This window comes from Panicum virgatum, chromosome 6K (genome assembly GCF_016808335.1).
Source record: "Panicum virgatum strain AP13 chromosome 6K, P.virgatum_v5, whole genome shotgun sequence".
Taxonomy (NCBI): domain Eukaryota; kingdom Viridiplantae; phylum Streptophyta; class Magnoliopsida; order Poales; family Poaceae; genus Panicum; species Panicum virgatum.
Window position 1 is genome coordinate 33402956 of NC_053141.1, and position 27568 is coordinate 33430523.

Consider the following 27568-nt stretch of genomic DNA (forward strand, 5'->3'; position numbering starts at 1 on the left):
AGACCCCTCTTCGGACGAAGTCGACTCCTCCTCGGAAGAGGTGATCGACTCCCTGTCCGATGACAATGAGCTGATGGGTAGAAAGTCCTTTCAGTTCCTCGAGTCCTCCGAGGAGGACAACGAGGAAGAGGACAGCGGCGGCGGCGACGGCTGGAGCGACTCCGGGTCTGAAGGCGGCAGCAGCGCCTTCAGCAGTGATGACGACGATGACAGCAGTGGGGATACGCCGGCCTGAAGCCCCAAGCGCCATAGGTACTAGGCACCTACGAGCAGTAGAAGTAGTACTGTAGGAGTAGGATCACAAAGCCGAAGGATTAATTCCTTTGTAACAATCGGCTTTCCTTGTAATGAACTTTCCTTTAATGAAATCAAATTTCTTTCAATTCCGTGCATCTGTTTACTTACTTCCCAAAAAGCTGATGGCAATGCATCAGGCTGCTATAAATATCCAAGAGCCGATGAAATTCAAACTAGAAGCAACCCGCATAAGAGTAGAGTAACACTTCCACCTTGAACCGAACTCGAAACAAGCTCTCAAATCCGAGTGTAATTCAAAAATCAAGCTCTACAAATTCGAGCAAGAACTCTCCAAGCACCCGGAATTCGAATCAGAACCCACAGCAAACAAACCCTAAGTCAACGGATCTAGACCATGGCAGATTCTGCAGCTCAGTCAACAAGCTCTGCAATCGATGATGCGGCAATCTGCGGCCTGAAGGTAATATTTGGCCTAATCCTTTAGTTTTCTTTAGCTTACTAAGCCTCTGAAACTTTAAATCCTGAAACCTGACGCCGTATGCATACTTCTGAATTTCTGAACTTCAGGTGTCAGACATCCTTTTGCCGCATCCTTCCAACCCAAAATCTTTCTGTCTTGGCCCACGAACCTATGAAAATCCTATAGATTTGATCTCTTGTGAAGCAAATAGGATTCCTTTTGTGAGTCAAAACATCGATCTGAACCTCTGGGCCGACTGCTTAAGAGCCTGGCCTAACCCCCCTAAAAGTTGGATTACATGGTACAACAGAGTAGCAAAAACTCATATGCCCTTATGGCAAGATTTGAACATAGCCGATGCACTTAGCTTATCATTATCACCTCTTGACAAAGATGAAAACCTTCTGAAAACCATCGGCTATTTTTGGTCTGATGCCCTGAACTGTTTTCACTTTGGTCATGGACCCATGACTCCCACTCTGCTAGATGTCACCATGATCACTGGCCTAGATATTGGATCTCCTAATCCAGCTGCCCATAAAATGGCAGAAGTTCCCTTCAAACTTTCATCCAAGGTTAACTGCACAAACTGGGGCACTTACATGAGTTAGCACATGAAAACAAAAGGTCCAGTGACTGAAAAGGAACACACAACCTTCTTAAATCTTTGGCTAGAACACTTCATCTTCTGTGGCCCTTCTTTAGCTCCAACTAAGAACTCCCTTGGCCTATCACCTGGCCCATGGCAATCGCACCGGCCTAGGTAAACTTTTCCTTGGAGAAACCTACAGATATCTCCATTTGATGACATCTAACTTGCTTAACCAAAAGAAACTGAGAACTGGAGGCCCTTGGTGGTTTATTCAGTTGTGGGAACAACTATACTTTCAGCATCATATCCCAAACTTCCAAGGCCTGACCAAGAACTCTTTTCCTGATGAAAGTGGCAAACCAATCAGATGTACCAGCTATGGCCAAGCTTTATTTAGTCTTTCTGGCAGTAAACTGAATTCAGCAGATGCAGCAAATTGGTTCCGAATCTTCTACAAAGGACTAGATAATCCACTCTATTTCCCATTTACTGAATCTGAATCCTTTGAGAACCCAACTGCCTTCAGATTAGATAACTTTGCCAATGACGACAGCACTCGGCATTTATACTCTTTAATGATCCGACCTGACTTTCTTCTTGTTAGCATTAGCACTTCTAACAGAATTATCAAGCCAGTTTATGAATCTTACCAACCAGTCATAGCAGCTCGGCAATTTGGCCTAGGACAGGTCCCTCCCCACTTCCATATTCACCACTTGGTGGAGAGTAGAGCCGATCTGCCTGACGGCCTCACCAGTTCAGGATGCTACGGCATGTTTGATGATCTCCACATTCCAATACCAGCCGATCTGTCCTTCACCTCCTCATCAATCGACTTCAGCACATGGTGGGGAATGCGGAAAACACATGTATTCAGGAAAGCTCTAGGTCCTCGACTGCAGCAAATTGATCCTGAATATGTAATCCCTGAGGAAGAGGTACTGAATTTATGCACCTTACTCTTTCTAGATCATCCATCCTTCCACTTGTCTAATTCTTACTCACTATGTTTGCAGCAACAAGATGGTCCAGAACCTATGACCAGCAACAGGGAGCCATTCCACTTTCTTCCAATTGCCCCTGATGTACTCTTCTGCAAAGGATCACCATCAATGAAGAAAGTGATAATAACCATTCAGCCAGACTTACTTCAGTCAGCTTCCAAACGAAGACAAACTTCTGCAAGTGTTGCCCCCCCGAGTCTTGACCAAGAAAAGGAAGATGATCACTAGGCGAGTCATCAAGAAACCTGCACCAGCTCCCCCGAGTCCATCAGAGTCCGACACCAACCAGGTAACTCATCTTTCAAAACTTCTTCTTTATTGCATATACACACACTCTGGTTGACTGTAATTCTATTTTCAGGACATGGCTGAAGACATCTCCAACGCAGAAAGCCCAGTACAACATGAGATGACTGCAAATCCCAATATACTGATAGAGGCAAACGAAGGGCAAACTGACGCAGTCAATGTTCTTGACGACGACACAAGCTCTATTAGGACGATCGCTCTTGAACCGCCCAACGCTTCTTCTTCAGAACATGTAACATTACAAGAACCAATCCTGAACCAGCCGATAGCTTCATAAATGCATCTTGCTCTAACTCCAGATATATCCACAGGGCTTTGACATTTCAAGCTTGCTTTCCTTTGACCCAGCATCAATGGGTCTGACTGCCCCTGGAGCAAAAACACCATCTTTGCAGCAATCGGCTAATTTGGCACATCAGCTTCATCTCATCAAGGATCTGCTATCTGCTCCACTCACTGCTCTAGTTGGCGATTCCAGTGAAATAAAGAACATCTTCGAGCAAATAGAATCCCAACTCTCGGAGCCACTACAAATCAAGCTTTGGCCAGCTAGCAATCTTCCATTCTTCCGGGTAGAAGTGAACCAAGCACAATAAAGAATAGAAGCACGTCGCTCTCAAGCTTCTCTGAAAGCTGACATTGCTCAAAAGTGCAAGGCCCTCAACCAGAAGAAGGCAACTCTAGATACTAAAGCTGACGTGTCTGCCAACAAGAAACGACTCGACCTCCTGAAGAAAGAACTAGTAGAACTCGAAGAAAAGGTTCGTACCACCAAGAAGCTCATCCAGGCTGAGGAAACTTCCATCACAAACTCCGAACAGGAGACCCAGGAAATAGCCGAGCAGATACAAGCAGAGTTCGCAGAGATAAGCACCTTGAGCCGGCAGATGGTTACAGGCGATGACAAGGATGACGAAGCAATCATAGCAAGAGCAGACGCCGTCCGCACAGAAGCCATCCACACCATAGAAGAATTCCTGAACCAATAGATAGGCTCAAGAAATAATTATTACTGCCTGTTAACCTAAAACTTGTAACTGTTTTAAAAACATCTTAAGTCGATGGTCACACATCGGCTGTTCTCGCTTCTCATATATTTTTTTACTAGCCAACTCAACGTGTTGGCCTTCTCATTCTTTTTTTTTACCGACCAACTCAACGTGTTGGCCTTTCTCTCCTTTTTTTAACCGGCCAACTCAACGTGTTGGCCTTTCTCATTACAGCTCTTGTCACTCGCTTTCCCACATGCTCGGGAAATACTTCTTGAGGTGTTGACCATTAACAGCAACAGGAAACTTGACACCGTCCAATTCCTCAAGCATGTACGCATTCCCAGGCAAAACCTGATCGATCTTGTATGGCCCGTGCCAAGTTGGAGACCACTTGCCATATTTTTATTTTTAGTTCCCAACGGCAATACTGCCTCCCAAACCAAGTCCCCAACCTGGAAATTCTTTGGCTTGACCTTCTTGTTGTACGCGCGAGCAACTTTAGCTTTTATTTTCCTTGATCTTCTCCAGCGACCAAAGCCTTAGCTCTGTCAGATCCTCCACATTATTGTTCATCAGGGCCGCATACTATTCAGCAGATAGATCATTCTGAAACTCAACATGCCTTGATCCGGCCGTGATTTCCCAAGGTAACACAGCGTCTTGGCCATAGACTAAATGGTACAGCGATGTCTTAGTGGACCCGTGACATGAAATACGATATGCCCACAAAGCGTCTGACAGAATCTCATGCCAGCGCCTAGGATATCCATCGATCTTTCTCTTTATGAGCTTGATGAGGCTCTGATTGGATGCTTCAGCTTGTCCATTAGCCTGGGCATAATATGGAGATGATCTGATCAGCTTAATTCCCATGTCATCGGCAAACTTCCTGAATTCCTCTGATATAAAAACCGACCCTCCATCGGTTGTAATAGTTTGAGGAATCACAAATCTGTGAATGATATGCTCTTTGACAAAGCCGATCACATCTTTCGACGCTACTGACCTCATGGGCACTGCTTCTACCCATTTTGTGAAATAATCTATAGCAGCTAAAACCCATTGGTGACCCTTGCTAGACGACAGGTTGATCTGACCAATCATGTCCATGGCCCAACCTCTGAATGGCCACAGTTTGATGATAGGATTCATCACTGATGCTGGCACTATCTGAATTTTGCCAAACCTCTAACATGCCTGACATCCTTTGTAATATTTGAAGCAATCTTCAAGCATAGTGGGCCAGTAATAACCCGATCGCCTAATCAGCCACTTCATCTTATGAGCCGATTGATGAGTACCGCAGGCTCCTTCATGAACCTCATGCAAGAGCCGATTTGACTCTGAAGGTCCCAGACATTTAAGCAGTAGTCCTTCCAAGGTCCTGTAGAACATGTTATCCCCTATCAGAACATACTTCATGGCCTTGAGTCTTATCCTTCTGGGTGCCCCCCGAGCCGAATCCTTCAAGTAATTGAAGATATCGGCTCTCCAGTCTCCAGGTTCCAGAAACTGAACCTCTACGTCGACTCCATCAGCTGTTTCTTTGTAGCCAGAAGCCATCTGAGCCAAATCATTGGCTTCATTGTTCAGAGTTCTGCGTATCCAGTGGAAATTGATGTACTTGAATTGTGACATCAACTCACGGCACTGCATCCATATCGGAAAAAGAGCCTCGCTCTCACATCTATATTCTTCCGTGAGCTGAGAAATCACCAGCTTTGAATCTCCAAAAATTTCCACTGCTTCTGCACCAGCTTCAAGGAGCAGTTCCATCCCTTTGCGAACGGCTTCATATTCCACCAAATTATTGGTGCACGGGGCAGTCATCCTGATGGAAAAGGAGTAAGTCGCCCATCGAGGCGACACCAACAGAATTCCCACACGGCATCCATCATCACAAGCCGATCCATCGAAAAACATAGCCCAAGCACGAATAAATAGTGCAGCAATATCTGTGCTGATCCTGTTTGCAACAAGATCCGCCAGTGCCTGTCCTTTAACTGCTTTTGCAGGCTGATAGCGAATATCGAACTCTGACAATGCAAATATCCATTTTCCAAGCCGGCCTTTCAGGACAGGAGCCGACAGCATATGCTTTATGACATCCGATTTGCATATGACAATTGTCTCCGCCGAGAGCAAAATATGACGAATGTACATGTAAAGAATAAGCAAAGGCAAAGCTTCTCAATTTCAGGGTACCTGGTCTCGGCGTCTAACATGCGCCTGCTGAGGTAGAAAACCACCCTCTCCTGGCCGTCGTGCTTCTGGACCAACACCGAAGCAATGGAAGTGTCACCCACGGATAGGTACACGTAGAACGGCCTATCTTGCTGAGGAGGAACCAACACTGGAGGCTTGGACAAATATTCTTTAATTTCATCGAAAGCTTGCTGCTGTTCTACCCCCCAGCGAAACTCATCATCGGACTTGATCTTTACTAAACCCATGAACGGTTCAATGCGCCCAGACAGATTAGAAATAAATCGTCTGACAAAGTTAATTTTACTGATGAGCTTCTGCAACTCTTTCTTCGTAGTTGGTGACTTCATCATCTTCACAGCTTCTTGACTTTTCAGGCCGATCTCGATTCCCCGTTCATGCACCAAGAATCCCAGAAATTGACCGGCCGATACTCCAAAGGCGCACTTCTTTGGGTTCATTTTAAGCCCAAACCTTCGAGTCCGCTCTAAAACTTGACGCAGATCTTCTAGATGCCCCCAGCTGATTTGGACTTGACCACGACATCATCAATATAGATCTCTACCAGTTTGCCGATGAGATCATGAAAAATGTAATTCATAGCACGTTGGTACGTTGCACTGGTATTTTTCAGTCCAAAGCCATTACCAAATATTCGAACAAGCCGACCGCGCCTGGTACTCTGAACGCGGTCTTGTTCATGTCTTCTGGGGCCATGAAGATCTGGTTGTAGCCGGCATAACCGTCCATAAAACTCATCATCTTGTGGCCGGCAGCTGCGTTGATCAATGTCTCTGCAACAGGCATCGGGTACTCGTCCTTTGGCGTTGCTCTGTTGAGATCTCTAAAATCGACGCAGACACGCCATCGGCCATCCTTCTTTTGCACCGGTACCATGCTAGAGATCCATTCTGCATACCGGCATGGCCTGATGAACCCAGCATCCAACATCTTCTCCACCTCTTTCTTGACTTCTTCTAGGACTTCGGCCTTCATCTGACGTGCTCGTTACTGAAACGGCCAAAACCCTTTCTTGAGCGGGAGCCGATGCTCAACGATGCTTCTGTCTAGACCGGGCATCTCAGTATAATCCCATGCGAAACAATCCCGGTATTCTTTCAGTAGTGCAATCATCTCCTCATGCAAGACCGGATCCAACTTCTTGCTGATAAATGTCGGTCGTGGCTTATCTCCAGGACCGATGTCAATCTCTTCCAAATCATCAGCTGACGTGAACCCGTATCCCAGCTTGCCGTCGTCTGAAAAACCAGCTGCGAACGCAGGCGAGTTTTCGTTATCCACAAGGTCAGCGGCAAACACAGGGAGATGACAAGAAAAATTATTTGGCCAACCGCATGGGCTGGCCGCTTCTATACTTCCACTATCATTCAAATCCAAACAAATAGTGAGTGGCCAACTGCTGGAGCAGGCCATCGTATCTACATGATGTAACAATTCCAACCCCGAATAGGATTTTTCTATTTTTCGGGGCCGATCGCTGGGACCGGCCTCTCTATTTCTATTACACCCCGTAGCATGCCAGGATGCTTTTACTCTGTGAGGCCAGTGGATAAGACTAGCCTCAGTCCATTTTTTGTCGCTTCGATCCGATCACAATCTTCCAGGGCGATCCCTGAGATCGGCTTTTGTCCTTCTGCGTCCCAGGCATTCATATCTACAAGCGAGACTTCGCCGGAATCGTCTGCAGGGACCACTTCTATTTCATTGCCATCCCATTGAACCAGATACTGATGCATTGTGGAAGGGATACAGCAGTTGGCATGAATCCAGTCCCTCCCAAGCAGTACTGAGTATGTACTCTTGCTGTTGACGATGAAGAACGATGTTGGCACAGTCTTGCGACCCACTGTCAGCTCAACATTAAGGACCCCCATTGCCTCTGATGGTTGTCCGTTGAAGTCGTTGAGCATCACATTGGTCTTAATTAGGTCGGCAGAAGAACGTCCCAACCAGCGCAGCACTGAATATGGCATCAGGTTGACTGCAGCGCCGGTGTCGACCAACATCCTGTTGACGGGTTTGCCGTTGATGAAGCCCTTGAGATACATCCCTTTCAAATGTTTGTAGCTTTTTTCCTTTGGCTTCTCGAAGATGATCGGCTGTGGGCCCAGATCCAACTGTGCAACAGGCGAATCCTCCGGCTGGGGTGCCCGGAATTCTGACGGGAGCACTGAACACCATGTTCACATCAGCCGATGGCTTCTCATCGGCTTTCGTCTGCTTGGGGCGCCACTCTTTTCTTGGAGGGCGCCTCTCCTCCCTTCGCGGTCGCTTGACCTGTTCTGCGAGATCCGGACGCGCCTTCCTCAGGACGTCGAGGTACTTTGCTTCTGCCTCTTCCAGATTACGCAAGCGCTGCACTCTGCGCTTCTGTGACCGATTAAGCCCGTCAGGACACCACCGTGGGCGATGGTACCTGTCTTCCTCTTCCGGCTCGGAATCACCCCTGGATGACCGGTGGACGTGATCATCGTGACGCACCTTGGAACCCAAGCGCCGGAACACTGATGTTTCGCCTGGCTGGCGTGTCCGAGGCCTGCACTCCAAGCAATCATCTATGGTAGGCAATCGGCTCATGCCGGAATTCCAACAGTACCTGAAGAACGGGCAATGCCAGTGGTCGCGTACAGCCTGGCGCCTTCCCAGCGTCCTCCCTGTGCGGTACTCGTACTCCTCTTCTTTCGATTGATATCGGCGACGCAACTTGTGCTGATATTCATACTTTTCCAGAAGCCGATCGGAAGCAGGAAGCTAGTTACGGATGTGATGCACTTGCTCTTCAGTAATATGCTGTCGCCCTGGTTCATGTTGACCCTGGGGCCATTTGCCAGAAACGGCCTCTCTCCTTTGCTTGTCATGACGGCGTACAGGCCCCGCCATGTTGATTTGGAATGAAAAATTCTGGCCCGTAGGAGTGAAGTCCGACAACTCTACCACGTTGGCTTGTGGGAAGGGCTTCGTGTTGACCTTCATCGTGTGTTGAGCCAAAATTAATCGGCCTTGCTTGATAGCCGATTGGATCTGACGACGCAGCTCCTTACATTCACCCGTGGCATGAGTGAACGAGTGGTGCCATTTACAGTACAGTCTCCCCTGCAACTCTTGTGCCATCGGTAGCTTGTGATTCTCTGGGAGCTTCAGCTATTTTTCTTTGAGGAGCAGATCAAATATCTGCTCTGCTTTGGTCACGTCGAAGTCGAAGCCCTTCACAAGCCCCTGCTGTTTGATCCACTTGCACGAGACAGTGTTTGCCCCCCGAGTCCACTCTGCCACGGCCACTTCTTGCTCCTCACCAGAGTCATCAGATTCATCCGCCTGGGCCATGTTCACATGGCGCTTAAACTTGTCCTGGTACAGCTCAGGATGATAAAGCTCATATGCCGTAAGCTTCCGCACCAGGTGCGCCAGAGATGTGAACTCCAGCTGGAAAGCCAGATCCTTGATCGGCTTAGCGAGCCCCAGAACAGCCAAGTCGATTGCCTCCTTTTCTATGATGCGCAATGAGTAGCATCGGTTCTTGACCTCTCTGAAGCGTTGTATATACTCTGACACAGTCTCTCCTCGCTTTTGCCTGACTTCGGCGAGGTCGGCAATTCCAGCTTCAGCAGCCTTTGAGTGATACTGGGTATGGAATTGATCTTCCAGCTGCCTCCAGGTTCGAATCGAATCTGGAGCCAACGACGCGTACCATCCAAAAGCTGGGCCTGTAAGAGATTGACCGAAGAACCAAACCCTCAGCGGATCCGATACTGAGATCATCCCAAGCTGCATTAATTATCGGCTCACGTGCTCTATGGAGCTGGCTCCTTCCGACCCGTTGAACTTGGTGAACTCAGGGAGCCGATACTTGGGTGGCAATGGGATCAAATCGTAGTCACTTGGATACGGCTTGGAATAGCCGATCGCTTTAATCTTGGGCAGGATGCCAAACTGGTCTCTCAGTATTGCACTGACCTGCTCCACGCTAAGGACTCCTGGAGCCGATGGCTCAGCACTCGGCCTAGTAGCGTACTTTGCCAGCCACGCTTGTTTCTCCGCGTCTGCTCCAGAAGCTCCTGGGTTTACCATCTGCACCGAGCGTGCTGGACTGACGCTGTTAGGGATGTATGCGCACGTGTAGCCGTGCGGGATCTCCTTGGGTGGCTCTGTGAGGAACTGGCCTTCTCCAGGATCACCGCCGATCTTGTGGACGACGTAGATCGGCGCGCTCTGTGGTTTTGGAGCCGCAAATGAGAACGGCAATTGCGGCCTAGAATGCAGTGCAGCTTCTTCTGCGTGACCCCCCAGGGTAGGTCCCGATGGAGAGTACTAGTTCTTGATTATCTCTTGGATGACACGATGAGCCATGCGCTCGAGCTCATTCATCAGGCTCTGAGAGTGCCAATGAAGCGTATGGGCCACCATGTAGTTCATCTCCTGACACAGGGCTTTGGTGCGCTCTTCTGATGGCACAGACAGATCTACGTTGTCGAGAGCGCCTTTTGGTGAGAACCCCTTCCACCTGATGCCATGGTTGCGGGTCCTCTCAAAAGAGCCGATGAGATCGGCTTCCAGCAGAGCTTTGATCTCGTCATACTTCTTCTTGTGTTCAGGAGGGAGCTCTTCATACGTGATGGGCTTGGGAGCGGGTTCTTGATCTTGAACTCCCGTCATCTCTGTGGTGGGCGTTGCTGTTGATGAGTGTCCCACCGGGTGTGCCAGAATGTGTTGTCGGTCGAAACCCACCGGCGAGCAGCGACAGGCAACACGAAGAGTCTGGAGGTCGCCGGGGCGCCGGCAGGCACTGCTCCCTCGTCGACGGCCCGCAATTCCAGCAACGCGCCGCGGCTTGTGAAGACGCAGGGCGTGCCACCTGACCTATACCCGATCAGGAATGTGCGGACGTACTTGCGATGATTGACCTGCATACACAAACACGTGGAAACGTAAGTCCGAGCCGTAGTCGGCTCCCCGGGATGACTCTTGCATCGGCTTTAAAGAGCCGATCGAGTCCCGGTGTCAGATGGGATCTGTTGCATCCGGATGTTGACAGGTAAAGCAAATAACTATAAAACTATTTCAATTAAATCTAATTGATCTAATCCATGACGGTAAAAGCTTCACTACTAGATCGGAACATCCTACACGTGATTGGGCCTAATAAACGTAACAGATAACTAAACCATAACCAAAACAGAGGCCTAAGAACTAGCAAGAGCCGATTCCCGGATCAATTCCCTATTAAGACTAGAGCAGAGCATCTAACACGCCACCGGATCTTCCAACCCGTTTGCAAGGCCTAACCTAGCAGATATTACGCCAACTCTCAAGAATAAGAGCAAACCGTGATAGATCAGATCTAGTAAACATAAAAGAAGCAGGGTGTCGCCTGTATGCAACTAATCCTATATGACAAGAACTAGCATAAGATTGAAACGTGACTGCACAGAGACAACATGATATTCGTAGATGATAAACAACAAGGCACAATAGATCTACTAAAAGCCATGCTATGAACATCAAGATAACTAGCATTACTCGCCATCAAAAATGCTTCAGTACGAGTAATACCAAGGTAAAAGCAAGAACAACGCTGCCCTGATCGCGAGAAGCGATCAGGGCAGCATGGTGCTTACTTGGATGAAACCCTAGGATTAGGGGTGGCGATGCACCGAGATTGTTGTTTGCGAGACGTGATGACGTTCTTTTTTTTATGAATAACATAGGGTACATATTTATAGTCCGGAGACTTGGGAAACAATCTAAACTAATCTTGTCCCGATCGGACTCTATCTCTAATCTTAAACTAAATCTAAGATACATGGCCCATGTGGCCCAAATACTCACGCAGGAGCCGATTTACAAGCCTTCTTCAATCTTCTGCTTTAAGCCCATCCTGCTTTCGGCCCATAAATTAATCCTGTTAATTTACGGCGATAACAGCAGGCAACTGACTTTGTTTGGCGAAGTACTGGCATCTTGGACACCATTTGATGAGTAGTTCTGCGGCTGATAATGCTGTCGTCCAGTAAAATCTTGATCTGAAGACTTTACCAACCAATGTACGTGAGGCTACGTGGTTTCCGCATGTGCCTTCGTGAGCTTCTTGTAGGATCTCTTTTCCTTCTTCTGCTGCGATACATTTCATGAGGATGCCCGATCCTGCGCCTCGTTTGTAGAATTTACCGTCGATGAGAACATAGTTCTTGCTGCGGCGTATGATGTGTATTTCCTCCGCGTCATCCTTTTTGATTCCCGAGGGAAGTACTTGGTCCTTGATATAGTCAATGAACATAGTGCGCCAGTCGACTTCAATCATCATGACCTCTCGACTGGTTTCTTGAGGGACTGAGTCGACTTCCATTTGGGTGGAAGTGTTGATAGCTCGTGGACAAAGATTCCTGGAGGTACTTCTGCTCTGTTGGAGCCAAGTTTTGATAGGACGTCAGCTGCAACATTGTTGTCACGGATGACATGATGGATCTCCAGTCCTGAAAACTTATTTTCAAGTTTCCTGATTTCTGCGACGTAAGCATTCATGGTTTCTTTGTTGATAACACACTCCTTGTTTACTTGTTGAACTACAAGGAGGGAATCTCCATAGACGAGTAGTCGCTTGATGCCGAGGGAGATGGCCAGTCGAAGGCCATGTAGGAGGGCTTCATATTCTGCCTCGTTGTTGGAGACTTCGAAAAGAATTTCGAAAACATATTTGAGTTGTTTGCCCTTTGGACTGATGAAGAGCACGCCTGCTCCTCCTCTACCCAACTTCAGTGAGCCGTCGAAGTACATGGTCCAGTGGTCTGAGATGGAAACTGGAGCAGGTATTTGATTCTCGCTCCATTCAGCCAGGAAGTCGATTGCTATTCTTGGTTTGAATTTCAGCTCGAGTGCTCCTAGTTCGACTGCCCATTTTGAGATGCGACCAATCGCATCCCGATTGTGTAAGATATCACCCAGTGGGAAGTCCGTGACGACTGATATCTTATACTCGTCGAAGTAATGTCGCAACTTCCTTGAGGTGACCAGTATTGCGTAGAGAAGTTTCTGAATTGGTGGGTATCGTACTTTTGATTCAGAGAGTACTTCATAAAGTAGACTAGTCTTTGGACGCCATAGGCATGCCCTTCTTTGTTGCGTTCTACCACAATTGCCATGCTTACAACGTGTGTGGTAGCTACAATATATAGGACCAACTCCTATCCTGGCATTGGAGCTGTGAGGATAGGAGACTGGAGGTGCTGCTTAAGATCTTCGAGTGCATCAGCTGCTTCTTGAGACCATCTGAACTTATCTTGTTTCTTAGTAGTTTGAAGAAGGGAAGTCCTCTTTCACTGAGTCTTGAGAGGAATCTGTTTAAGGCAGCCATGCATCCAGTGAGCTTCTGAACATCTTTGATAGAGGCCGGAGCTTCCATGTTCATGATGGCTTTAATCTTTTTTGGATTTGCTTCGATCCCTCTGTGGCTGACAATGAAGCTGAGTAGTTTTCCGGATGGCACGCCCAAAACACACTTGGTCAGGTTTAATTTCCACCTGAAGCTTTGTAAACCATTGAAAGGTTTTTCTAGGTCAGGAATGAAGGAATCGTATTCCTTTGTCTTTACGACCACGTCATCGATGTAAGCTTCCACATTGCGGTGGAGCTGATTGGTGAAGCATAGCTATATGGCATGCTGATATGTTACTCCAGCATTTTTAATCCAAAGGACATGGTCTTGTATGCATAAGCACCGAATGGAGTGATGAATGCTGTCTTGATTTGATCTTCTTCCTTGAGGGTTATTTGATGATAGCCCGAGTAGCATTCAAGGAAGGATAGCAGGACGCAGCCGGCCATCGAGTCGATGACTTGGTTGATGCGTGGGAGCCCGAAAGGGTCCTTCGGGCAGTGTTTGTTGAGGTCTGTGTAGTCGACACACATCCTCCACTCATTGTTGTTTTTCTTGAGAACAAGTACAGGATTCGCCAGCCACGCGGTGTGATAGACTTCTTTGATGAACCCGACTACGAGTAGCTTAGCGAGTTCTGTCTTGATGGCTTCTCTCTTCTCTGCTGAGAATCTTCATAGCCTCTATTTCTTGGGAGTGGCGGTTGGGTTGACATTTAAGGAGTGCTCGATCAACTCTTTAGGGACACCGGGCATATCGGCTGGTTTCCAAGCGAATATGTCACGGTTGGCTCTAAGGAAGTTGACGAGCGCGCTTTCCTATTTGTCAGTGAGCCCTGTCCCAATCAACGCTGTCTTTGACGAATCAGCTTCATGCAATTGGATTGTCTTGACTCCAACGCTGTCGGGTGGCTTTGGTGTAGACCGATTTGTCTTCTTTGTGGGGATTTCTATCCCTGATGCTGAGTATTGTTGAGCACTAGCGAGTACTTCTCTTGCGGTGTCTGGTAGTCGATTGGTGGAAGCATAGGTAATAGCTTCTTTTTCACATTCAAAGGACTTCTGAAGATCTCCGCGGAATGTGAGAACTCCTGTTTTTCCCGGCATCTTTAGTAGAAAGTAGACGTAATGAGGAATTGCCATGAATTTGGCCAAGGCTGGCCATCTGAGTATGGCGTGATATGAGGATTCGAAGTCTGCTACTTCAAACTTGATGATCTCTGTTCGGTAGTTATCTGGGTGCTGAAAGTGACTGGGAGTACCACAGTGCCAATTGGAAACGAGGCGTTTCTTGGCACAATGCCATAGAAGGGTGCTTTGCTTGGTTTCAACTTGTCAGAGATGTCAAGTCTCATCTTTGCAATTGTACTCATGAAGATGAGATTCAAGCCACTGCCTCCATCAATAAGCACTCGAGTAAGTATTGCCACCACTGGATCTAGGACGAGTGGGAATTTTCCAGGTTCAGAGAAGCTAGTCCACTAATCTTCCCTTGAGAAGGTAATCGGGATCTCGCTGTGTCTGAGTGGTTTCTGAACGTCTGGTATCATCTTCAGTATTTCTCGCCAAACCAGTTTCTGATTTCTTCTGTTGAAGGAGGAGTCTCTTGCATAGATCATGTTGACTCTGTTGGCAGGTTGCTGGAATCCCATGGTTCCATCTTTATCGCCGTCTTCGTCATCCTGCTTTTCCTTCTTCTTTTTGTCTTCCTCCATCTGACACTCTTGGAGAGACTTGCGAAGATTTATGCACTCGAGGATTGTGTTCCTTCCTTTAGGATGTAGAGGGCAGGGTCTTGCGAGTAGTTTTTGGAAGTCGTCTTGCTGATTTCCCTTTTTGCCTCGTTGACCCCGATCCATTGTCGCCACAGTGTCTTCTGGCTTTCATTTCTTATCAAAGTTGCGCTGACCTTTATCTGATCGCGGATCTCTATTGTGTTTCTGATTGTTATCGTCACAATGGGGGAAGCGATCGTGCTCCTGTTCTTCTTGGTCAGCCCATCCCAACATCATGTCCCGAAGTGCTACGACTGAACGCGGTCTGTTCCTCCCGAAGTCTCGGTACAGCTGCTAGGTAGCGAGGCCGTTGTGAAAGAAGTCTATCACATCATCGTCTTCTATGTTGGCGATGGTAGCTCGCGTGTTGAAGAACCTTATTATGTACGATCTCAAGGCCTCGCCATGCTCCTGTTTGCACAGGCGTAGGTCGTGGCGAGTAGCTGGGCGATGAATGGAGCCTTGAAAGTTGTCGATGAAGAGCTTTTTCAAATCTTCCCACGAGTGAATCGAATCGTGTCTTAGGCTCTCGAGCCATGTGAGGGGAGCAGATTCTAGAGCCATTGAGAAGTATATGACTTTAGTACAATTTTGTCCCTCCCGCCACTTCGATAGCAGCCGAGTAGATCCATAGCCATTGGCGGGGATCCTGTTTGCCATCTTATTTCTTTAGATTCTGCATGTTGACTAGGTTGAATCCAGTCGGATACTCAGCATAGTTTATATTCTGACTGAAGACTGGGAGCCGATCGGTTTCGTCTGTATGGCGTCCATGACACCTGGCATTGATGATGTCTCGTGCGTCGCTGAGGTTGCCGCGGTTGCGGCCGTGACTTCTTGAAGGGCCGGCATGATGACTTTCATCTTGACATCGATGCCAATGCTGGCCACGCGGGCGATCATCCTGATTTGCTTCCTGGTTGTCTTGCTATCATGCAGGAGTGCGATTGTTGTGGGAAGCAGATGGAGCTGGATTCTGCATGTCAATCTGATGTAGGGCATCTCTAGTTAGGCGCTGAATTTGGTGAATTTCAGGGGTATCCGATAAACCTTGCATTAATATGGCTGCCTCGGCTAAATTGATCAGCGGGCTGCAGAAGGCATTGTCGGCTGCTTCGTCGAAGTCTCGTCGAAGATTACGTGGTCCATGTGGTACTGGAGCACGCTGAGCTCGCGCGGTTGTGTTTTTTCTGTGAGTGGCACGCAACGATTCCGTCGTCGTCGGTTATCTCTGTCTTGTTGAGATTCATCTTGCGGAGCGTTAACTGATAGCTCATCATCTGATATCTGTTCTAGGTTCTCGTTGGCGTATTGATCAGCCTAAGAACCGAGTGCACTCTTTTCTCCATGGAGTGAGACATACACCTGTCTATCTGGGGTCGAGTGAGTTGTGCTATAATCGATCAGAACAGTGTCACCAATTTCTTCTTCTCTGACTGGAGGGAGTGGTATGCCTGATTGGTAGGGTAGGTCCCGTTGGCAAGCCACTAGCCGGGCATTGTTGATTGCACTAGTAGATTCTGAGTTCTTCTAGTAAACGACTCGGCTTCGTGGTGTTGCTAGGATGGTCAGGTTCGGACAGTTGAGCGAGTCCGAGTCGAGGTCGAAGTCGTCGTCTGAGTCTGGGTAGGAGTCGAACTGGGGAGCAGTCCGAATCCCGGTTAGATTTTTTTGGTGGAGGAACGCGGAGTATGATGCGGTCGAATTTCCCAATCCAAGTGGGAAACGAGTCGAAGTCGTGTCCGATAAGGACAAGCTTTCGATTTTTTCTACGATTTCAGGAAGAAGGATCTCGGCGGAAGCGGTTTCGCCGAGTTGTTCTTGTTGAAGCGTCTTCGTTCTTGCGGGGTTGATCAGGTGGCTAGAGAAACCTCCTGATCCGTCGGCGATGCAGGCCCATGAGCCAAAAACGAAGGTGGTTCCGGCTTCGATCGCCGGGAAGCTGAAGTCGAAGGATGTCCTCGAATTCTTCTAATGATGTTTGGTGAGAGGCCCCACGGTGGGCACCAGCTGTCGGTGTTTTACCGTCGGGTTCTCCGAGGGGTATCCCGAGGAGAGTGGTTATAGGCAGGGACTCGCCGGTATCAGAACGCGATGGTACAAGGAACACAAGGATTTAGACAGGTTCAGACCGCCGGAGCGTAATACTCTACGTCCTGTGTGGTGGTTTATATTCCCTTAGGTGTTGTTCGATGTTTTGGAGGGGTCCCTGCTCGCCCTTATATAATCTGGGGGGACAGGGGTACATGGAAAGTCCTAGCCGGGTACCAGCAGAGTTCTACTCCGAGTAGGTCGGGTAGTTTCCTTGTACTCTAGCTAGTTCTACTATTGTACGAGTAGCTACAGTAGGGTGTATCCATGTGCTATTCCCTGCTCTAGAACGTTCCACGCCTGTGAGTAGTCCCGCTGCCCCCGGGTCTGACACGTAGTTCCTGCCATTACGGAAATGATCATAAACATGAGCCTGAATAATAATAATAAAAAAGGAAATTTGGATTTGTACCACTAAAAGATCCCAAAGTTAGATAGATACCATCGTTATCTCACTGACATGTGAGGCTCACATGAGTCAATGACATGTGGGTCACGATGGTATATATCTAACTTTTGAATCTTTTAATTGTACATATCTAATTTTTTCTAAAAAAAGCATCGATTAACTGTTTGGGAGGTGGAACCACATCTTTTATCCTTGTGTTATTACAAGGAATACCTGTGCCTTTGATGGAGCTGAACCAAATTTACACGAAGCTCTTCATGCCTTTAAGGAAATACCATCTTGCTGTTGCTCAACTGCGAGTGACTCAGTTCCAGCTCGAACTTCTACCGATTCAATTTCATATCATCCTCGAGATTGCTGAGCGATTTTCGGCTCTTGACATGCCTTTGTATTCTACTTGTCTTTACTTTGCTCTTAAAATAGAGTTTATTCATGGTTATCTTGCTATCTTGATAATATGTCATACCATTTCTTATGCTCCCTCAAGTTATATAACCTTGTTTAGCTTAGCTTTAAGTACCAACATCGATTTGGTGTGCTTTGAGGCTTACTCTAGTCTAACGCCGGGCCATCATCATGGTGGGTGTGAGATATAAGAGATAGATATATCTGACTGTTGGAGTTACTAACCCGAACTAAAGGTCCCTCTTGGCCTTCTCTCGCCCCATAGCCGGGCTGAGGGCCTAAATGTACTCTCCATATTTATAAAGAAAGTTGTTTTAATTTTATTTTAAATCAAATATCTTAAACTTTGATTATAAATAATATTTGTTTGGTTGAGTTTGAAAATATGCAAGCTATGTAAATAGATTCATATTAAAATATAGTTTGGTAAAAATATATATTGACTATATCTTATAAATTTTTTATAACAAAAAGATAATGATCACAGTTATTTTTGAAAACCGTGTCGATGTCCGAAACGACTTCCCTTACCAATCTGGAGGGAGTAAGTACGCTACTCAGAAAATTAATTAAAATTGATCATCAGCCGATTTGTGCAGTTAGATTTCTAGAAAGGATCGGCGGAGCAAAATTCTCTTTTCAATAAATGTAGTACTAGAGAATTAGAAAAGGATCGCTAATTATGATTGATTGTAACAAAGAGGCAGCATTGCCTGTGCCAATTTTTAGGAGAACTGCAGCACTGTCCCTGCGAATTGTTAAGAACAATGTTAATAAAAGAAAAAAGTTCATCTTTGACCATCCAATTCTGGCCTCAGTTTGGTTTTGGCCATCGAACTTCAAAACCGGATATTTTTGGCCATCCAATTATCAAAACCGTTCAAATTTGACCATCGGGCTGTTTTGGTAGGTGGCTTTAATTTTTTTATTTACAATTAAGTCCTTAGATTTTAAAATGATTATTACTTTTTGTCCGTACCTCCGATTTAGGTCATTCTTGCGGTCACGCATTCGTAACGGTGAGCTTTATCTTTTAAAATATTCTTCATACTATTTTATCACTATTTGTTATATTATTCTTATATTATTGTGTAAAAATAACTATATAAGAAAAGTAAAATAAACAGTTACAAACTAATATAAAAAATATTTTAAAAGACAAAGCTCATCGTTACGAAGGCATGACCACAAGAATCACTTAAATCAGAGATACGAGAAAAAATAGTAATCATTTTAACATCCAAGGACTAAATCTTAAAATGATTACTATTTGTTCCTCATATCTCCAATTTAAGTGATTCTTGTGGTCATGTGTTCATAACAATGAGCTTTATCTTTTAAAATACTGTTCATATTATTTTGTAATTGTTTATTTTACTTTTCTTATATTGTTGTTTTTACACAACAACATAAAAATAACATAACAAATAGTGATAAAATAGTATAAAGAACATTTAAAAGATAAAGCTCGCCGTTACAAATGCGTGTCGGTAGGAATGACCCAAATCGGAGGTACAGGCAAAAAGTAATAATCATTTTAAGATCTAAGGACTTAATTGTAAATAAAAAAATTAAAACCACCCACCAAAACAGCCCGATGGTCAAATTTGAACGGTTTTGATAGTTGGATGGCTAAAGATACTCGGTTTTGGAGTTCGATGGCCAAAACCAAACCGAGGCCAGGGTTGGATGGTCAAAAATGGACTTTTTTCCTTAATAAAAGACCCACTTGTCTCTCTCACGAGATTTCTCGATTCTTATGTCGAAACCGGCTGCAAGCTTGCAGCCCGTCGCTTCTCCTCTATCTATCTTCTTGCCAGCAGTTCGGATAGTCTCAACCACAATATTTGCCAGCAGTTCGGATAGTCTCAACCACAATATTTTTATGTCGAAACCGGCTGCAAGGTTGCAGTCCGAAAAAAAACACTCGGCAACCTACTAAGCACTCGGCAAAGTGCTGGTTTCCGGTAGCGAGAAGGCTAAAACATATACTAGGATATATATATTCTCGCGGTGAGGACTCAGATCGCCCATTGAGCTGTTGGGTCAGCACGACCAGCAGAACGGGTTGTGCGCCTTGAGCTCTTCCACGACGCCGGCGATCGACCCAGCCGCAGCCGCGACGGACACGACGAGGCAGCCAGCACTGAGCGCTTGCAGGAGCAGCCACCGCGTGCTTCCCCGCGCCACCCCGCGGTGCGCGATGTACATCTCCACGGGGAAGTAGACGGTGAGTGGCCAGAAGGAGACGGCCCCGATGAAGCCCACCACGGAGCCGAAGAAAGGCAGCAGCATCGCCACCGCCGTGGTCACGCACACGTACGCCGTGCGCCAGGCCAGCCGGATCGGGCTCACGGAGAACGCCATGGCCCGGCGGCCCAGCCTGACCCTGACGTCCGTCTCGCGGACCAGCGCGCCGCCGGGCCACGCGGCGGACGCCCGGCCCTCGACGTAGGCGAAGACCGGCTGGGTCATGACCTGGTAGGTGCCCACGAGGTGCACGACGACGAAGGCGTTCGCCGCGTCCAGCAGCCAGAAGGGCTCGTAGAAGCCGAAGCCCGTGAGCATGTTGTCCGGGGCCGCGCCGCCGAAGGCCGCGTACCCCACGCACCCGCACAGCAGGTAGATCACGGTGGTCACCGCCACGCTCACCGCCGTCGCCTTCTTCATCACCGCAGCCTCCGACGGCGGCGGCGACTTTATCGTGTCCTGAAAGGAAGAAGACAAGCATTACAGTTAAGCAACAACCAAATGACATTCTACGACAGACTGGCAATAATGATCAGTGAGACAGAGGAATCAGCTGTTACTGGCTGGTGAACATGCCTGGATTTCGAGCAGAATGATAGAGAAACCGTAAGCGAACGCGATGTTTCCAAAGGCCTGCAGGTTGCGCCAGACCTTCTGCATCAGGGTCACCCCGGTGGCGCCGGTGCTGATGACGCCGGCGAGGCTGCCCCTTAGCTCTCTGTTCGCTGAAATCCTTGAGAACGTCAGCACTTGACAGGTTAATTACAGGGAGAATTTTACCCCTTAATTATTACCAAGAATCGACTTACCTACGATCTCCGCGACGCCGAGGGAGACGCCGATGGTGGAGTAGCTGAAGGACATGATGGCGGCGACAATTGAGAGCCACCATACCTTGTCTAGGTCCGGGATCTGCGAGAAGACGACCTGCATGACGCCGAAGATGGCGATGTACGGGCTGGTGGAGGCGTGGCACGGGTCATCGTGCCCTCTGTAGTGGAAGCAGCCCGCCCTCCTAATCGCCCTGCTCGTTGTTACAATTTACAAAACTACTCGTTATCGCCGTTGTGATGGAGTAGCTGGTGCGATCTTGACTTAGTGCAATGCAACATACTGCATGCTGACGGACGCCGCGATGGAGACGCCGATGCCGATGCCGAAGAGGTTGGAGAGCTGGATGGCGCAGCAGAGCCTCTCCTTGGACTCGCCCAGCGTGGCGCGCACGGCGTCGATGTAGGAGCGGTTGCGCGGCCCGAACACGGGGTCGCCGGAGCGGTAGCACTCGGCGAGGAGGGTGGAGGTGTAGCAGATGACGGCGGCGAAGAGCACCATCACGGCGGGGCCTGCCGCCCAGCCCAGCTGCGCGACGCCCCACGCCAGCGAGAGCACCCCGGAGCCGATGACCGCCGTGATGATGTGCGCGCTGGCCGTCCACAGCGTGCCGGTGCGCCGCGGCCGTCCGTCGTCGTCAACCAGCGGCTTGGGTGGCTCTGCAGCCTCTGACGAGCGACTTCGAGCATGGACACCGGCGGCGCCACCAGCCTCCAACTCCATACCGCGGTTGTCGAGGGGCGCGACGCTAACGGCCGGTGTGCGACATCTCGACCGTCGCCGGAGATGCTTGTTTCTGAGAATTTGGTAAATCGGTGGGAAGCTTTTGTAAGGCCAAATCAAGGTTAGCACAAAGAATCTATACTATAAAGATCGAAGCTTGTAGAGATCTCATTTGATGGTCTCCAGTATTTATGAAGTGAGAAAGGTGAGGTCTCGTACTTATTTAACACATTGCTTATTGCCACCAATACTTTGCTAGTTGTCACCAAATGTGACCACAGTTGACAAGAATGATTCCATAGCGAGAAAGCCAGTCAAACCAACATTTATTTAACATGCCAAATCTAAAAAGTAATCACGATATAATTGACAAATATTTTAAGCTGGTCTATGGTCCAAACAACATCGTGATCGATACTCCACTGATTGATTATTAGTAACCATCAACCACATAATCGCATTTGCAAAGGATTGAAATAGCCAAATTGCATAAGCATTGTCAAGATTCATCTAAAATTCTAAATTAGCGGGTACATAGCACTTGGGCATTGTTTCCGTGGTGAGTGTTCGTAAGTTGTGACTTGTGAGTGTCCCGTGCTAAATCTGTACATGTTTTTCGAAATCGTGTGTTTTTTTTTATGTTCGGCCTGATAACTTTGAGAAAGTTAAGTGGTAGCATTATTGTTAATCTGCCTTGTCATATGGTCCCACACAATGGCTGCACGGCTACATATTTTCGCTCATTAATCTGGAACAAGTTTCCTCATCAGGTCTATGATATAGAGATATAGATATACATATACCGGGGATATATATATAGATACAAGATATAGATAAATAGATATAAGCGAGATAAATAGATAGATACAAGATATAGATACGATATATACAGATGCAGATTCATGTATTGATTTAGATACATACATACATAGATTTCTTAACAATGGAAAAAAGAGTAAAATACTTGGGCAGTCATCGAACACTACTAGATTTTCCCCCTAATACAACGCACGAAATGTGTTGCAATATGCCATATTTGGTTGCAATAGCCGCAATTGCAACCAATTTGTGTCGTAAGAAAACGCAGCTATATGTCTCGCTGCATTAGTCTGTAGCGACGCATGTCTTTTTTATGTTGCATTAGTTTTTCTATTACAACACAATGAGGCGTTACAACTAGCATCTACGGGCTCGCTCGTGTTGGTTGCAAATTATCATATTGTGACGCATCTGGTGTTGCCATAGGTGCAATTGCATCATACCCAACGCGTTGCAATTTGTAAAATCTTGCGTTGCAAAGTATTGTATTGCTACACTCTAGTTGTGGTTGCTATAGGGGGAAGCACCTCTATTGCCACGAAAGTGTTTTGGGTGCTATATGTGGTTCCCTCTATTACCACGAAGTTGATTTCGGTGCTATATGTGGAGTTATCTATTGCCACGAAAGTTGTTTGGTTGCTATATGTGGTTCACTCTATTACCACAAAATTGATTACGGTGCTATAGGTGGTGGCCTCTATTGCCACGCAGCAGGAATGGTTGTTATAGGTGGAACATTCTATTACCACCAAATTATATAGGTCGGAGGCAATAGGTGGAGCACGATTCGTATGATAAATGGGATGCGATTAGAAATAAGATCGAGGAAAGTACTTGCTCTGTCATCTGCCTGCAAGAGACCAAGAGAGAAAACTTTGATATCTCGTTTATCCGTAATTTTGCCCCGAGACGTTTTGACTGCTTTGATTTCATCCCCTCGGTGGGTGCATCAGGGGGCCTTCTAGTTCTCTGGGCAAGTTCTTTTTTCAGGGGAGTGGTTTTTGAAAAACTTCAATTCTCAATCACAGTTGACTTTTCCTCCATGCATAGTGGAGAATGCTGGAGATTAACCAACATCTACGGCCCCTCTGTACTAAGCCAGATCGATCAGCTTTTATAAACTGGTTCAGAAATTGTGATGTCTCTGATTCCATAAACTGGCTATTTGTGGGTGATTTCAATTTCTACCATTCGTTAGAAAATAGAAACAGACCTAGTGGCAATCTCATAGACACTTTGATTTTCAACGATGCAATTGATCATTTGGGACTCATTGAACTCCCCCTAAAAGGAAGAAGTTACACTTGGAGCAACATGCAGGCAAATCCACTTTTAGAGCAGCTAGACTGGTTTTTCACATCTCCCAATTGGACTTTGAATTTCCCAATGACAGAAGTTCTACCTTTGGCCAAGATCACCTTAGATCATATTCCGTGTAAAATTGCAATCAACACAAAAATACCAAGAGCAAATATCTTCAGATTCGAGAGCTTTTGGGTTGAACATGAAGGATTTTTTGAAACAGTACAAAGCAGCTGGGCTAGTACCAGCAACACCAATCCAGCAAGAAACATCTCAGGCAAATTCAAAAGGCTCAGAGCTGATCTGAAAGCATGGAACAAAACTCTTTCCAACCTGAATCTGTTGATTGGAAACTGCAATGCTGTGATTGGCCATCTGGATTCAATTGAAGAAGTGAGACTTCTATATAACCTAGAAATGGACCTTCGTTTGATCTTGAAAAGGCAGCTGAGAACCATCCTAAGATATAAAAATGAATACTGGAAGAAGAGGTTCAGAAATAACAAAATCAAATTTGGGGATGAATGTACTAAATTCTTTCATGCAATGTCAACTATTTCTTATAGAAGGAATGCTATCCCTCAAATTCTTAATGAAAGTGGCGCTTGGATACAAGATCATGATGGCAAGGCTGGCCTTCTTTGGAATGCTTTCAGAAATAGAATGGGAGTGGACCCTGGCACCACAATGGTCTTTGATTTGGCAACTCTAGTGCAGTCCAGAACCTCTTTAACTGAGTTAGTTGAGCCTTTTCAGCTAGAGGAAATTTACTTGATAGTTAGAAGCATGCCCACTGATAAAGCACCAGGGCCAGATGGCTTCAATGGTATTTTTCTTAAGAAATGTTGGCCAATAATAAAGCATGACTTCTATTCCTTGTGTGAGAGCTTTTTCAACAATGATCTCTGCCTTGAAAGCATCAATAGTTCTTTCATAGTACTAGTCCCCAAGAAAAATAATCCAGAGACTGTAAATGATTATAGGCCAATCTCCTTGATGAACATTAGCTTGAAATTGTTGACCAAAATCCTAGCAGACCGTCTTCAGAAAATCATTATCACTTTGATTCACAGGAACCAGTATGGCTTCATCAAGTCAAGAACAATACAAGATTGTTTAGCATGGAGCTTTGAATATATTCACCAATGTCATCAATCCAAAAGAGAGATCATCATCCTTAAGCTTGACTTTGAAAAGGCTTTTGACACTGTTGCACATCAAACCATAATTAAAATGATGTTTCACCTTGGCTTTCCCAGCAGATGGATTGACTGGATCACAAACATACTTGCCTCTGGGTCTTCAGCAGTGCTCTTAAATGGGGTGCCTGGAAAATTTTTCAAGTGTAAAAGAGGAGTTAGGCAGGGAGATCCGCTCCCCCCCTACTTTTTGTTTTGGCAGCAGAACTCCTGCAAATCCTAGTCAACAGAGCTGCTTCATCCAATCTACTCGTCCCACCTTTACCCCAACCAAATGAGGATTTCCCCATTGTGCAGTATGCTGATGACACCTTACTAATCATGCAAGCAGATGCAAGACAACTTCTCTTTTTAAAATCCCTACTAGCTTCCTTTGCTGAGTCAACAGGGCTTAAAGTAAATTATAGTAAATCTCAGATGCTCGCCATTAATGTTTCCCAAGAGAAAATTGAGCATCTTGTCAATACTTTTGGCTGTTCAACTGGTTCCTTACCCTTCACCTATCTAGGCTTGCCGATGGGGACAACAAAACCCAAAATGGAAGATCTCACACCTTTAATGGATAGAGTTGAAAGATGCTTTTCTGGAAGTGCAACCTGGTTATCTTATTCCGGAAGATTGCAAATGGTTAATGCAGCTATGACACCAATTGTCACATATACACTCTGCACAATCAAGCTACCAAGAGGTGTAATTGAGAACATTGACAGTATGAGGAAGCAATTCTTATGGAGAGGTAATTCTGAAAAAACAAGAGGTGGAAACTTGGTAGCTTGGGAAACGGTTCAGAAACCAAAAGACAAGGGTGGTCTGGGGGTGATCAATCTTAGACTGCACAATGATGCCCTCTTGATGAAGCATCTCCATAAATTCTATAATCATGCAGATATACCTTGGGTTCAACTTATCTGGTTCAAACATTACCAAGACAAAGTGCCTCATGCCTCTAGGGAAGTTGGCTCCTTCTGGTGGAAGGATGTCATGCGCTTAAACAATCTTTACCATAGCTTCTCTCGTTGCATTGTTGGTGATGGATCCACAGTCTGCTTCTGGGAAGATAGATGGACAGACAACATCCTTTCCACTGACTTCCCAAGAATAGCTTCTTTCTCAAAATCAGAACATGTGTTTGTTCAGCAAGTAATGCAAACCCAGGACATGGAGGACATGTTCCACCTGCCACTCTCAGTACAAGCTTTAGAGGAATTAAACGATCTTCAGACAGTCATTCAGGAAGTAACCTATGATGAAAATCGAGATGACAAATGGCAACCTCTATGGGCATTGATTTTTCTGCCAGGAAATACTATGAACATATCTATGGCACACTTGAGGCTCACCCAATCTTCCAGCAGATACATAAATCAAGATGCACACCAAGGGTGAAATTCTTTGTTTGGCTAGTCCTAGTGGACAGGCTGAACACCAAGACAATGCTCTCCAGAAGACATATATATGTGCATGATAATAATCTTTGTGTAATGTGTGACACAGGGGAGGAGGAGACTATTGATCACCTCTTTTTCACTTGCCCTTTTGCAAGGCAGTGCTGGCTCTCAATTAACATCAATTGGGATAATCTTTTGAGCCTAGAGGATAGATGGGTCCATGCCAGATCAACAAATCATCAGCCTTTCTTCACTGAAGCTACGATGATTGCAGCATGGGAACTCTGGAAATTGAGGAATGACAAAATCTTTGAGCATCAAGCAGCAAGCCATAATAGGTGGCTTTGTAATTTTAAGAGTCAATGCTTTTCTCAGTCGGTTAGATTCAAGGCTGACCTTAGGACAGCCTTTTGTTTTTGGTTAGATGGTTTCAGTTAATGGTTTGTATCCGGAACTTGAACTCTTGTTTTTAATTTAATTCAAAGGTTTTTACACTGTGGGGATCTCCCCCACAGTTTTCCTTCAAAAAAAAAGGTGGAGCACGCTAATGCCACCTAGTTTGATTGGTTGTAAGATGTTTCCTACGTTGTTGCTTCGAAAATATTTTGGTTGCCAAAAGTTCATGTCTCTATTACCACCATAATACAGGGTTGCTACAAGTGGAACTTACTATTGCCACGAGCCTTTTTGACACCGAAAAATATGGGTTGCGATAGGATGAATTCTCTTTTGCAACAAAAGGTGTTGCTGCCATAGTTTTGTAGGTCGCCATATGTCTATTCTGCCACGCTCATTTATTTGTAGCAGCAATAATTTAAAACATTAAAATACAGGATCAATAATAATTATGCATTTATAATTCATGAAACAACATTCAACCATTCACTGATAAATTCCGTTCAACAACATCATGTAGCAACACATAGCAACATTCAACCATTCAACCATTCACTGATAATACTAATAAGTTTTCAACAGGACATTGTTTCAACACATTATTGGGATGACTTCAAGACGATCCCATCACTTGATCAACAAAGAGTGACTTCAAGAAGGTCCCATCACCTGTTTGCTCCATTCGAAATGACTTAGTTTCCTACAAAGAATTAATAGCATTTGTAAGCATCAAATAATCTGTAATAATGGAAAGGGTGCAACAATAGCATG

General features: G+C 46.1%; 1 protein-coding gene across 1 annotated transcript; it reads right to left on the bottom strand.

Annotated features, from left to right (window-relative positions):
• Nucleotides 1-19754: 19754 nt before the first annotated feature.
• LOC120712270 (amino acid permease 3-like) lies at nt 19755-21865 on the bottom strand. The gene is made up of 4 exons (XM_039998028.1): nt 21254-21865; nt 20949-21163; nt 20716-20864; nt 19755-20598 (listed from the first exon to the last, which is right to left on the bottom strand). Exons 1-4 carry the CDS (start codon nt 21691-21693, stop codon nt 19936-19938), a joined length of 1467 nt encoding a protein of 488 aa, XP_039853962.1. The 5' UTR covers nt 21694-21865; the 3' UTR covers nt 19755-19935.
• Nucleotides 21866-27568: the final 5703 nt, after the last annotated feature.